This window comes from Calonectris borealis, chromosome 4, assembly GCF_964195595.1.
Source record: "Calonectris borealis chromosome 4, bCalBor7.hap1.2, whole genome shotgun sequence".
NCBI classification, from domain to species: domain Eukaryota; kingdom Metazoa; phylum Chordata; class Aves; order Procellariiformes; family Procellariidae; genus Calonectris; species Calonectris borealis.
Window position 1 is genome coordinate 36,780,122 of NC_134315.1, and position 12,460 is coordinate 36,792,581.

A 12,460-nucleotide genomic window follows, 5' to 3' on the forward strand; every position below is an offset into this window, starting at 1 on the left:
GCGGCTCGGGGAGCCCGACTCCAGCAAGCGCCGCTGCGGAGCTCCCGAGCCACCGTTACCCGGCGGAGCCGGCGGGGCGGGCCCGGGTTCCCGCCGCCTGGCAGGCTCGGCCCTCGCTCCCTCCCGGCTGCGGGCCGCCCGGGAGGGATGAAGCTGCGTAGCGAGCGCCTGCCCCGGGCCTGCAGCGGCCAGCCCGCCCCCGAGGGGCCAGGTAGGGAGCCGGCCTGCGGAGCCGCCCCCCCCGCCCCTCAGCCGCCCCGGCAGGGCCCCGCGGACCGGGCCGGAGCCGGGCCTGCGAGGCTCCCCCGGCCCCGCTGCTTCCCAGCAGACACTGAAAGGTATTTTGTGAAGTCCCCTCCTTTGTTGAGGTTCGCTTCTAAGCTCCTCCGTGGAGAACTTAACGTTCGCAAGGGTCAGGCTCTGTTCACTGAGCTTTTCCTTTTTTTAAAATAGCCTTCTCTTCCATCTTAGTCTTTTAAAAAATGTAATAAAAAGGGGACACCACCAGCTTCAGACCTTTAGTGTGCTTACTGATGCTGCGCCATCTGTTTTGGGAAAAAAAACAAATGTACGTCTATTTTTAAGCAGAGAACTGCAGCCGTGCTGCTTTATTTGCAAAAGCAGAGGAGCTGTTGGCGAAGAGAACGGCAGGTGGAGATCCTCTGGCGCGTTTTCTGAAAGGACAACTGTACTACGAAGAGGTTGTGGTTTCTTTCTTTTAAGTAAATATTATAAAGCTGACAATTTTCAATACCATTTCAGTGAAAAAAGAGACACCTTAAAAAAACTACAAGAGATGCCTATGCCTGTGTTTTCCCATGAAAATCGGCAGGTGTTCACCCTAAATAAGTTTTTCCTACACTTTCCCCAAGCATCTAGTGGTGTCTTCCAGTTCCCTCCCAGGTCTCCTAAGGACCAGGTAAGTAAGTGGCAGCCTGTCCCTACAGCTAACTTCCAAGCCAAGTTGTTTTTTGGCCAGCTGACTGGCCAAACACACCAGTTATGTGCTACTGCTCCCTGACCCAAGATGCAGCTTTCGATCTTTGCTCCCTACCTAGCCACCAGTTTTGATGAAACTTGTTGAAACATATTATCTTTAAGGTTTCTGTCCCTGCCCACTTCGGCTAAAATTGGTCACCCATGTATTTGAAAGTAAATGCTCAGGGAATAGTGTAAGACTGGCTGGCAGGTGAACTTAAACCTCAATTTCTTGTAAAATTAGAATAACTCAGTTCAGGAAAATGGAAAAGAATGTAGTACAAGTACTGATTCCCGTATTTGCAAATGTGACGTGCACGGATTCAGTCCACGTCAGTACTATTCAGTACTATTTATAGTGTAGCTAGTGGCACAGTGTAAATCAGTCTCAGGGTTTGCAGCAGGAACAGAATTAACTCACTCAGGGTTTCTGCTTTCTGGGCCCTGTCCTTCTTAATGTTAATTAATTGCCTGATTTTGGCATGATCTAGACTGACCCCATGGAGCAGAAGACCTGTCTGATTCTTGATGAGCTGGCTTGGATGTCCATGTTACATACTGCTGTCCATCCCTAAATTTATTCTTTGAGCGGGTTTTAACTTCCAGATTTTTGGATGTATGTCTGTAGTGCCTAAAAATGCATGTTCTCATAGTACTGCAATTTCAGATGTTAGAAAAAATCACTGCCTGATCAGAGCCATATGATTCCTTCTTACAGCACTAAATTCTCAGGAAAGGGGAGAGTACAGGTGCCTCCCATACTACTACTTCTGATACTCAGGACAGCTGGTTGTAAAAAGGCACTGTTTTTTTTCCAGAGTTCTTTAAAAAAGCAAAGCCCACAGAGTCATAATGGCTAAGCTCCTGAGACAATCAGTAGTTTAAACAATTAATAGTTTGGACAGTATTAACAAGGGGCATTTTGTCATTGTGAGGATGTTTGACTGACTGTCAAACTATTTCTCAGTTCTAAGCTTTTGCAGTCTGGTATTTTATCAAAACATACAGAAAATTTGAAGGAAAAGTATAGAGAAGAACATTTTAATTTCAATATTGTTTTTACTTAGTATGCTGATATGCATGCATAAAAATAATTTAGTAAGGACACCAGGCTTGGTTAACTGTTACATTACAGTTGTTTCACTGTGTATTTTATATACCGTTTCTTCTTTGACTTAATGCAGAAGCAAATGCTCTCTAAGATTCTTTCTTAGAAGTGAAAGTATCTCTGCTGTTGCAGGTGATGCCTTCATAAGAAATGTGGGGCAGACATAAAGTCTTCAGACACCTGTGTTTAGTCTTTGTGAAACCAATCCTTAATTGAGATGTAAAAGCAGACTCTTAAACCCTCAAGGTATAAGAATAGCTCACCTAAGTTAAGGGATGTCAGATAGATAGGACATCTGAATAAGACCCTTATCTCCTTAAATTAAAAAGATGGCGTTTTGGGGGAGGAGAAGAAAGGTTGTCAGAATGTCTTTTGGTTTCAGAGATGATGTTTGTATAGCACTACTTATATTTAGGGTTTTTTTAATATATATAAAAACAATGAAAACTTGTTTTAAAGTGCTAAGTGCTTCCATCCAGTCCAACTTTCTCATGGTTGTTGACTTACTCTATTTCTGTTTTCTGCCTCTTCTATGGTTGCCATTTTTTGTTCTTTGTTCATGAGGGAAATGCTCCAGGTTGAAAAATTGTAAGAGAGTATATACTGGAGAGTTAAGCTGCCATACGTTCTGTGTATTTCACTGTTCATTCTGTCTTTCCCAGGGGTTGTATGAAGAAGCATTAAAACAATTTGAAAAAATCAAGGATACGGATTTTCAAGCAATGTATCAGCTTGGTGTAATGCATTATGATGGACTAGGCACTAAAGAAGACCCTGTGAGTAATCTAGCTGTACACTTTTTACTTTTTTTTTTTTAATATTAGCTGATAATTACTAAGAGCTTCTTTGTAAGCTTGATTATTTAGTTTAAAATAAACAGGTCTTTGATTAGAATTAGTTTCATAAAGTACAAATGTTTACAAAGCGTCATTAAAGAGGGATGGTTCTGGGCTGAAGAAGTTCTCAAAAATAGCTATAATAAAATAGGTTTATCTGAAAAATACTTACGATAATTTGTATTTTAAAATTTAACTTCTAAGGGTTTGTTTGTACTTTGTGTGGAAGCTATGTTTAAAAATTGCTATTAATTTGTTATTTTTTAATAAGCAGTGTACATAAAATAAAATGTGTAAAAATGGAAATCAAACAACTGTATTTCAAAGTGTAAAACATCTGTTGCACAAAAATGTTTTTTAAGGTACTTTCTATTCTCTTAACACGGTTGCTAAAGAAGATTGTGCTTCTGCCAGTGGTTGGCAGTAATATTTTAAAATTAGACAAATAAAGAATTACATTTGCAAGAATTTGAGGAATTCAAATTGAAGAATTACATTACAAAAAAATGAAGACAAAGGAATGAATTGCTACTGTAAGAAAAGAGTTAATTCATTGGAGAACATGATCTTAAAGAGTGGTATGAGGAAAGAATACAAAGATGAAAGAAAGGGTAGATGACAAGACAGGAGGGCAAGAAAATGAACCAAACAATATATAAATAAATGGGATTCTTGTCTGGTGCTTAGAGGATTGTCAGTAGAGCAGAATATATTCTGCTGGTTTTTAGAGGTGGTTCATTTGTTCTGTATGTCTGTATAATTACTGCATTGGTTTACTTGCAAATAAACATTTTAGTAAAGTTTCTTTCTTTTTTGTGTATTACAATATGAGAGGTGAATAAAAGGGGAACCTTTTATAAAAAGACTATTTCTAGTGTATTTAAACAGGATGTCCATGCTAAATCCTAACAGTGTAAATCTTGTTTCCAAAATACTTAGGAGGTCCTTGGGTGATACACCATACAGCTGCTCGTATACAATGTTCTCCACTTGCTTATTTAATATTATCGTTTTTCGTCCATTATGAATCTAAGGTACTTTTAATGGAGGAACTACAGTGTGCTATCACTTTTCCTTCTGTTAAGGTTTTTTTATGATTTCAGATACTTCATGCAATGTGAAAAAGATTACAGTAGTCTAAAATTGAAAATGTAGCAAGTTTAGGATATGACATTCATTTATGTAAGCACAAGAATATTTTTGAAAACATTTTTATTAATGAAGAAGAGTACTATAATATCAGATAAACATTTATACGGAAATGTTTCACAGTAAAAATATGCTGGAGTCAAAAATCTAGGGGCTGTCTAGTAACCAAAGATCAGTTCTGGTTTGGTATGACACACTTCTCCAGACTGTCCTACCAGTATGCCTCAGTCTTTCTTCAAAGTGGAAAAACTACCTGTCTTGCAGAAGTTAGTGGATTCTCAGGTTCTTTATTTCATCCTCTTCCCAGTCTGAATGTAATAATTAAAATACCTCAATTTTAGGAAAAGGGAGTGGAATACATGAAGAAAATTCTCGACTCTGATTCCCTGAAAGCAAGACACTTGAAGTTTGCAGCTGCATACAATCTTGGCAGAGCATATTATGAAGGATGTGGTGTTAAGCAGTCAACTGAAGAGGCTGAAAGGTAATGGCAGTCAGTAATTTTCCTGATGAGTATAAGATGCTAAGATGCTGTGTTACTTAAACTTTCTTTGTCCCCATTAGGTTGTGGCTTATTGCTGCAGACCATGGGAACCCAAAAGCAAGTGTGAAGGCCCAGAGTACTTTAGGAATGCTTTATTCTGTGTCAGTTCTAAAAGATCTGAAGAAGGTAAATCCCACTTGTGCCTTTTGAGTTTCATGAGTCCCAATTAATTTTTAATTTCACAGAAAGAGTACAGTGATATATTTGACTCTGAAAACTGTATTTTAAGTACTGCTAGGCATTATCATCCATTTAAGCCCATATGAACAGATGGCCAGAATCCCTCATATTGACACCCTTGACACTGCTAGCAGAGATTTTTGGTTTTTTTTTTTTTTTTTTTAAATTGGGAGTATCAGGGAGAAGGATATAATGGATGAAATTTTTGTCAGCAGGTGTCACTGATTGGCAGCTCTGACAGTAAATGAAGCCGGTTTAAAAGCCTTACAAGGATTCTGCTTTCTTTTATGTGTGAGCACTTCTTATAGGCTGGTTAATGTAAAAGCTTTTATGGAAACAGTATGCAAGAAAAGCAGCTAAAGTGAATATATACTCCAACTTTCTGCCTCTTGTTTAGGCCTTTTTCTGGCATTCAGAAGCATGTGGCAATGGAAATCTGGAATCACAGGGTGCACTTGGTGTTATGTATCTCTGTGGACACGGTATATGTCAAAACACTAAGGCTGCTTTGGAGTGTTTGAGAGAAGCAGCAGAACGTGGAAACATCTATGCTCAAGGCCATCTTGTGGAATATTATTACAATAGAAAATTTTACTCAACAGCTGCTGCAGTAGCCAAAAGGTGAAGTTAATTTCACTGTATTTTTTATTATAGTTCTTCATGTAAGACCATGGAACTCAGATTAAAATGATTCAATTTATGCTCTTGTCTCTCAAACTCTAGACATTTGAGATAATGAGTTGCAATCCTTCATCTTTAAAGACGGAGCAGCAAACCACAGACAAAATTAATACTATAAGGTTCTCAATTATTTAGTACAGTTGAACTTTTCTTTCTGATCCTGTGAAGCAAAACAGCCTTGAACTAGAATCCCAAGTAGAAGCCCACACTCAACCCTGCCTTCCCATCTCCTCAGTCCACAATCTGCTCTAGGCTCCTGCCCTCACCATTCCCTTTTAAACCCCTACAAGTATTCTTCATGCTTTGGTCCAGTTTCTGCATCCTTCACAGGAAATGCAAGCATTGATACTGGGTGGGATCCTGCAGTAAGCACTCTGAGCAGCACGGCCCAGGACCTAGAAGTAGCTGCTGCACACAGTGCCAAGTTATCGCCCTTTAGCTTTTCAGCAGTTGCTGCTTATGGGCATGCATACCACATAGGCATTTTCCAGCCTGGACAAACCTCCAGAGCTGACCAGCATATGTTAAACGTTCAATCTGTCAATCAGATTATTAATTTGCTGGAAATAAGATGCAGATAGACTAAATGACTACTTATACAAGCTGCACACAACAGCATTCGTGCTTCTTGTGGTATGTTTATGAAGCTGCTGCTGCCTAGCAATAAACGTGTCACAACTTACCCTCTTACAGAAGCTGCCCCCTGTGTATACCACTGCATAGCAGCAGCTCTGGTAATTCAGTAGTTCAGTAATGAATGCTGTTTGCTATACTCATTGACAAAAAGGGTTGTTTTCTCTCTGAACTGCTGCTTTTCTTTCTTTGGCACTGTAAGTAGACTGATAGCTTTACAGTCTAGTCTAGCTCTTCTCGCTTGGAATGCATGCCCTCCAGTCAATGCTGCACAGTAGATAATTCAGACAAGTAAACAGTGCACTTCATCAGCTGCAACTGTGATTGCAGAAAATAGCAATGAAATCCTGTACTACAGCCAGAAATTACAATTTCTGAACCAAAAGATACTGCCACCATACTGAAACAGTTCCACTTAATTGGACTGCAGTTGGCCCTGAGGCAAAAATCTCATACCAGTTCAACCAGTTGTATCAAGCATCACTACCTTTTCTGCTAAAACTTCTTTGTCCTTCTATGTTCATACCAACTACACAGTTTTGTTACATTATGTACAAACATACAAACATTATGTGATTATGTACAGTATAACCTTGCCTAATATTTGGAGTCTAGATTAGCTACTGACTACCACATCAAATAACAATTTTGTTATCCCATACAGTTCCACTTACCCATTGCTATGGTATGTTCTTGAAGCCAACTGTGCTGAACTAGAATTTTTGCCTGACTTGACTGGGTATTGTTATTTGCATCAGCATCCTGTTGTGTATCTTTTGGAAAGGAAGGCAAAAATGCTATATCAGGAAAGATAAAAGAGGTAATAGGTTATGTTACTATATTTGAATGTTCTTGCTAATAGTCTTTGGGGTTTTTTTCTGTTGTGCTACTCTATTTGTTAACAGGACCAAATTAGGTGGGAGAACATTGCTCTGAACACATTCAAGTGATTTAGCAAGTACCAACTTGCAGAGGGTTACTTCTGAACAATCTTTCATAAACACTGATTTATAGGGAGTAGCTATAAACTGAAATGACTTGCACTTTTCTTTCTTTTTTCTGTCAAGTCTGCTACTATTTGACGCAATAAAAAACTAGAATGCTGTGTGAAGAAGCATATAATTACTGTTTAGTATCTGGAAGGGATATGGGGCTTGAGGGTTTCTGTTCTAAGACAACAGTTAGAGAAAAATCAATTCCCACTTAGAAAATGTTGTACCTAATATTAGCCTGATAGTTAAAACAATGTTCACTTTGTCCCTCTGATTCTTAAAACGGTTCTTAGTAAAAAGAACATGCTGAAAATAAAGTCACAGCAAGCAGACAGATGCACGTAGAAGAAAGAAAATAATTGAGCTGAAACAGTCGTAAGTGGTTGTCATAAGTGGGTCTTATAACCTGAGGCTTTCAAGTATGTCCAAGATCTTCAGATCACTATAATTTGCCACTATCCTAGTAAGAGCTTGGAATTTTAGAATCATAGAATCATGGAATGGTTTGGGTTGGCGTTTAAAGATCATCTAATTCCAACTCCCCTGCTGTGGGCAGGGACATCTTCCACTAGATGAGGTTGCTCAATTATATGAAATAAGAGCTTTGCCTTTCTTCCACATATATATTAATCTCCATGAAATATTTTAATAGGAACAATTAGCATAAAATATGCTGCCTTTTTTAACTAGTATAACTAGTTAAACAGTGAAAGTGACTGCAAAAGTTACGTATCTGTTTGCTTAATATCACAATATTCAAATAAGACTAACTTCAAATCAAATATTTAATAGAAGAATCCTCATCAGGCTGCTGAATACATGTAAATTTCAGCTTATTTTGGATAATGACATAAATGGAAAGGAGGCATTGTTAATTCACATATGGTCGACTTAAATTATTGCTTGAAATAGCATTATCTAACCTAATGCTGTAAATTCCACAACAGGATTACCGAAAATGATGACATCGATATGCTAGCAAAGATAACTGATTGTCTTCCTACATATGTAGCCAAGGGGGCTGCTATGGCTGCTTTCTACTTGGCTAGATGCCTCCAGCTTGGCCTAGGTGTAGAGCAAGATCAAGCCTCTGCTAAAAAATACTATTCTCAGGTAAGCTGGGAGAGTCTTACAGGCTAATTTTTATCTCATGAAATTGAGTGATACCTTGGATTTGAGTCTTTAGACTTGCTGTTTCGTTAAAGACTCCAATATTATTTATGTTAAAAAAAAAATCTGTGTAAGAAAATGAAGAGAGATAGAAGCATATTGAAAACCACTAAAAATAGTTTTGAAAGGATACTATCTGCTCACTTGCTTAAGCAAACAACGCATTCTGTCAAACAAAACAAAGAAAAAAAATCTCTGATAATCACCACAGCAGAGAGCTTGGTAACTTGCAAGATAAATTAGCTAAATGATTTGAATAATTTTATTCCCAACTAATTTGCTGTCTGTCATTGTCTCAAACTGAAAAATCGTAACTTTTCCTCTGCTTTAGATTTTCTAACGAGTACAACCTTCATTAACGATACTTAAATTGGTCATAACTGGTTGTCATGCTTATTATGTTTACGTTTTTAGTGATAGCTGAGGATTTACTGTTACTGATACATAGGGGAAAAAAAAGGTCACATTTTTTGAAAGTTCTAAAGTTGAAGTAAGATTTATTGCTTGAGGAAAAAGATCAATAATGGCTTCTAGAAGATGAATCTGCTAAATAGTATCAGTGATGCCTAAAGGTACAGTCAAGGCAAGATGATTATGACAACTGAAGGGAGTGTAGCAAGATTGGATCTGTGCTTCAGAGATACTCTATGATTTCTCTGCATGTAGAGACCATTTGTTTCTGCAAATAGAATACTTTGATGTCCAGCTTGGTGCAATCCGAATAAATGGAGAGTTATGTAAATGATAAACTATCAAATAACAATTTTTGTGGCTCCTTACTTAGGGAAGCCACTGATACAAGAGGCCTAGCAGAGCAGGTGATCCTTTGAATACCTACATTTTAAACATTTTGTTCTCCTGCTGTGAAAAGTATTATAGAGGATAGGATGAAGAGGAGATCAGGAAAGGAATCTAAGTTGGGGTGTTATGAACACTGTAGCCAATATCCTAGGTAAGTCTTAAGGCATGGAAGATGCCCATCAGGATTAAATTGCTGCATGGCTTTGTGCGAGTATAGCCCTTCCCACTGTCTTCCATCAGGTCTAACGTAACCACCACAACTGAAAGAAAATTACAACTTTCACTCATCATTCACTAGCTGTACGTCTGAGACTGATCTAGGAATGTCACTAGCTTCTTGGTATAAAAAGAGATTATTTCTGTTGACTGGTGCCATGCATCTCTACATCAACAACAAAAGAGAAGGAACAGAAAATAAACAAGGAAGCTACCTGAAGCAGTAACTTTAGAACAAGTAAAAGACAAGAGTTGTAGGTGTGTTCAGTTTCTTTTGTACCTGGAAAATAATTCTCATGTTAACTGTACAATTATACCCACTTAAAATTAAAATCATGTTCGCTTTTTTAATTAACTACTCAGCTGCGGTTTTGGCCTACCATTCTTAGACCCAGTCAGTTTTGAAAGAGGCAAGAAAGAGAAAATGGGCATCCCAGAGGGTACTGAAATAGATGATAGAAGTGAATGAAACTGATCCAGTCTGTAAGCAGATTTATATTTGACTGTGGTGCCAGCACAAGCCATACCAACAAACAGGATAAAAAAAATAAACCCAAGCCTAACACTATAGTCAAGTATGCTCATTTCAAATACTGAATTTTTCTTACGTGGCATCAGAAACAGGGATTTAAACCTGAATGTATTAACTTTTTAATATTTTAACAAGTTGATTATCTCAGATAATGCCAACATTAAAGACCTTATTAATGTTATATTGAAAAGATACAATTTTATTTTAGCTATAAACTAGAACTCCCTGTTCTTTGTTTTCAAAGGCATGCCTTCTGGATCCTGCTGTTGCTTCTGACCTTGAACTGGCAGCTAATCTTGGGAGAATTTAGTGTTTCCTTTAACTGTGACTGGTATGTAAATGTATTTCCTACAATAAACCATCTTTAATTTCCAGCAATTATAGACTGTTCATCACTGCTTGCTTTTCAACTTCCTATAAATTACTACTTAAAGCAATTTACTGATTCTTTTTTGTCTGAAAAAAGAGAAAGCAAAAAGCTCACACACTTTCTTTAACTGAGATGAGGCAAAGGCAGACTTTTTAAAATGGTATTGAAGACTTAAGGTTTATTAAGGACATTTTACTGGGACAGATGTCCTGTGTTTTCTTTATGTCATACTGCTATATAGCACATGAATCAAACCGAAATCAAATAAAAATGATTGTTTCCTTTTCTGCATTTTTAGTATTTAAACATTAAATTTTAATATTCTGAAAAGCTTGAACCCAAACTTGTCTAGTTTTCACATACAACCCATTCACAAGTTACGACCATTTTTAAATCTTACCTTTGTTAGTGGTATGTATACTTTCTTTCACATGCTTTTCTGATGCATCTAAATCTACTTATGTGTCTTAACACAATTTACTCTTAGATTGCAGAGATTCAAAGTTAGAAATTGGCCTGTATGACACTAAGCTTTACAGTTCAAACCATGCCAACTTCTAAAACTAGAAAATACTACTTACAGAACTATGGGAAAAAAACAGTAAGTATGGAAACATTCAATATACATGTCCTCTGCACAAGGCCTGTTCTCCTCAATCCTTCTTCATGTTGCATTTACACTACCTCTGTTTGCATTAGAAATAGTTGAAAACCTTTTGGCTAGGAGTGTGCATGCCTGAGCAATGTTATGCTAAATCTTTTATCAAAGGATACTTTGATTAACCATTAATAAATTTTACTGATTGCTACGGTAAGCTTGCACATTTCTAAATACCTATTTACTTGTAAAACTTTGTATGTGCAGAATTTGGCTTGCTTCTTAGGACTGTGCCATGACTTGAAAACTTTTTTGAAACTGTTGGAACAGAAGGCTAGACATTAGTAAAAATATTGATTTAAATATAGCGTATGGATTTTATGTACCTTACAATATAGCCAGTCTTAACTGCAAGCAGTTTTTCTAAGAACACAACTGTACTGAATTTAAAGAAAGTAATGAATGTCACCTAGGGATTTTTGATGATGTTTAATTATTTAGATGTGCATTAAGATCATATTTACATATTTTTACATAAATTAAAAAAACACTGAAGACATCGCTTTCTTTCCTCGTATAAAATAAGGGAAAGATTTGAAGGTTGTTTGAAATTGGGGTATTTGAATAAACAGCCCTGAGTAATATCAGGGAAGTTATTAGAATGGTTTAATTAAATGTCTACTTAATAATTCATAGAAGCAATTCATAAGCACTAATCTCTGAACTAACATTTAACACAGGCATTCTGTTAGGACGTACCAGTTTACAATACATATTTCTGACACAGACTTCAAAGTAACGTAAATAGTCCTTACGAAACTAGTGCTGTCAAACTCATTCATTCATTGTCAGTACAGTCTCATTATCAAGTACTGCAATCCAGTTGTGTTATTTATTGCTTACAAATGCTTCAAACTACGGGAAATCTTTGGTAAAAACAAAATTGATAAAATTTTCACAACAGCTTTACATGTAGTATTGCACGACAAGGCTTTTTCAATACACAAGAAAAAAGGAATGCTCAAGTCCTCAGTGAGGAGATAGAACTGTACAACATTCATTAGTTTACCACTATAAGCAAAATTTCTTTTCATAAATGTTTAAAATATTTTCTGGTTTCTTTCAGCTTATATGAACATTTATTTTTCAATCTATATTTGAAACAGAAGAGTAGTCAAATAGAACAATTTAAATAAAAATTGGCAACTATACAGCATTGTTTGTCTACCCTACTACAGCATCAGATCTTTTCAAGTCTGTTTACTTCACAAAAAACTCAAGAGGAAAGAAAAATGCTAAAAATAATCATAGTCCTCAGCCCTCTATGGAAAAGAGGAAATAAGTTTCATGTCTATTATTGGACATAGACATTTCTCTAGTGGTCCAATTGTGCAGATTCAAACCTAAGTGGCATTAAGCTGCTCTAAATGAGCTCTTAGCTCAGGACACAGTTCAGTTAGCAGCAGTTCCAGCAAAACCTGAAAAAGAGAAAAGAGTTAAGATGAGCGGAGGTGCCAAATGAGAATTTCTTCTTCCTTTCTCACATGTTCAGAGCATCACAGATAACAGAAGCATGTAGGGTAATTCTACTCATCGTTCATGCAACTATTTTTCTTTCACCCTGAAGTTAGTATGCGCCCTACAGATAATACGGGAAATGTCTTAAGGCTGA

At 37.1% G+C, this 12,460-nt stretch overlaps 2 protein-coding genes across 8 annotated transcripts in view; one reads left to right on the top strand and one right to left on the bottom strand.

The window, feature by feature from the left end:
• On the top strand, nucleotides 1-10,198 carry LRP2BP (LRP2 binding protein). 5 transcript variants are annotated; one of them, XM_075149254.1, is made up of 8 exons: nucleotides 1-211; nucleotides 589-701; nucleotides 2,749-2,862; nucleotides 4,413-4,555; nucleotides 4,636-4,741; nucleotides 5,193-5,416; nucleotides 8,049-8,214; nucleotides 10,065-10,198. In XM_075149254.1, exons 1-8 carry the CDS (start codon nucleotides 148-150, stop codon nucleotides 10,128-10,130), a joined length of 996 nt encoding a protein of 331 aa, XP_075005355.1. In that variant the 5' UTR covers nucleotides 1-147; the 3' UTR covers nucleotides 10,131-10,198. The 5 variants fall into 5 exon arrangements, with proteins under 5 accessions (XP_075005355.1, XP_075005356.1, XP_075005354.1 ...); XM_075149255.1 differs by having other exon boundaries at nucleotides 17-211; nucleotides 589-919; XM_075149253.1 differs by having other exon boundaries at nucleotides 44-211; nucleotides 586-701.
• A 1,060-nt stretch (nucleotides 10,199-11,258) lies between these two features.
• SNX25 (sorting nexin 25) overlaps nucleotides 11,259-12,460 on the bottom strand; it is an 89,974-nt gene continuing 88,772 nt past the window's right edge. For all 3 annotated transcript variants that reach the window (XR_012673502.1, XM_075149235.1, XM_075149236.1), the window contains exon 19: nucleotides 11,259-12,266. Coding sequence is in view for 2 of the 3 variants with exons in the window: in XM_075149235.1 (XP_075005336.1) it covers nucleotides 12,192-12,266 (75 nt within the window). In the remaining variant the exon portion in view is untranslated. The remainder of the gene's footprint in view (nucleotides 12,267-12,460) is intronic.

What these genes read in the sequence shown, in the direction of transcription:
- LRP2BP (XM_075149253.1), top strand. Translation starts at nt 148, where the DNA reads ATGAAGCTGCGTAGCGAGCGCCTGCCCCGGGCCTGCAGCGGCCAGCCC. An exon ending in GACAACTGTACTACGAAGAG is followed by an intron (nt 702 to 2,748) that starts GTTGTGGTTTCT and finishes TGTCTTTCCCAG; the next exon opens with GGGTTGTATGAAGAAGCATT. An exon ending in TCAACTGAAGAGGCTGAAAG is followed by an intron (nt 4,556 to 4,635) that starts GTAATGGCAGTC and finishes TGTCCCCATTAG; the next exon opens with GTTGTGGCTTATTGCTGCAG.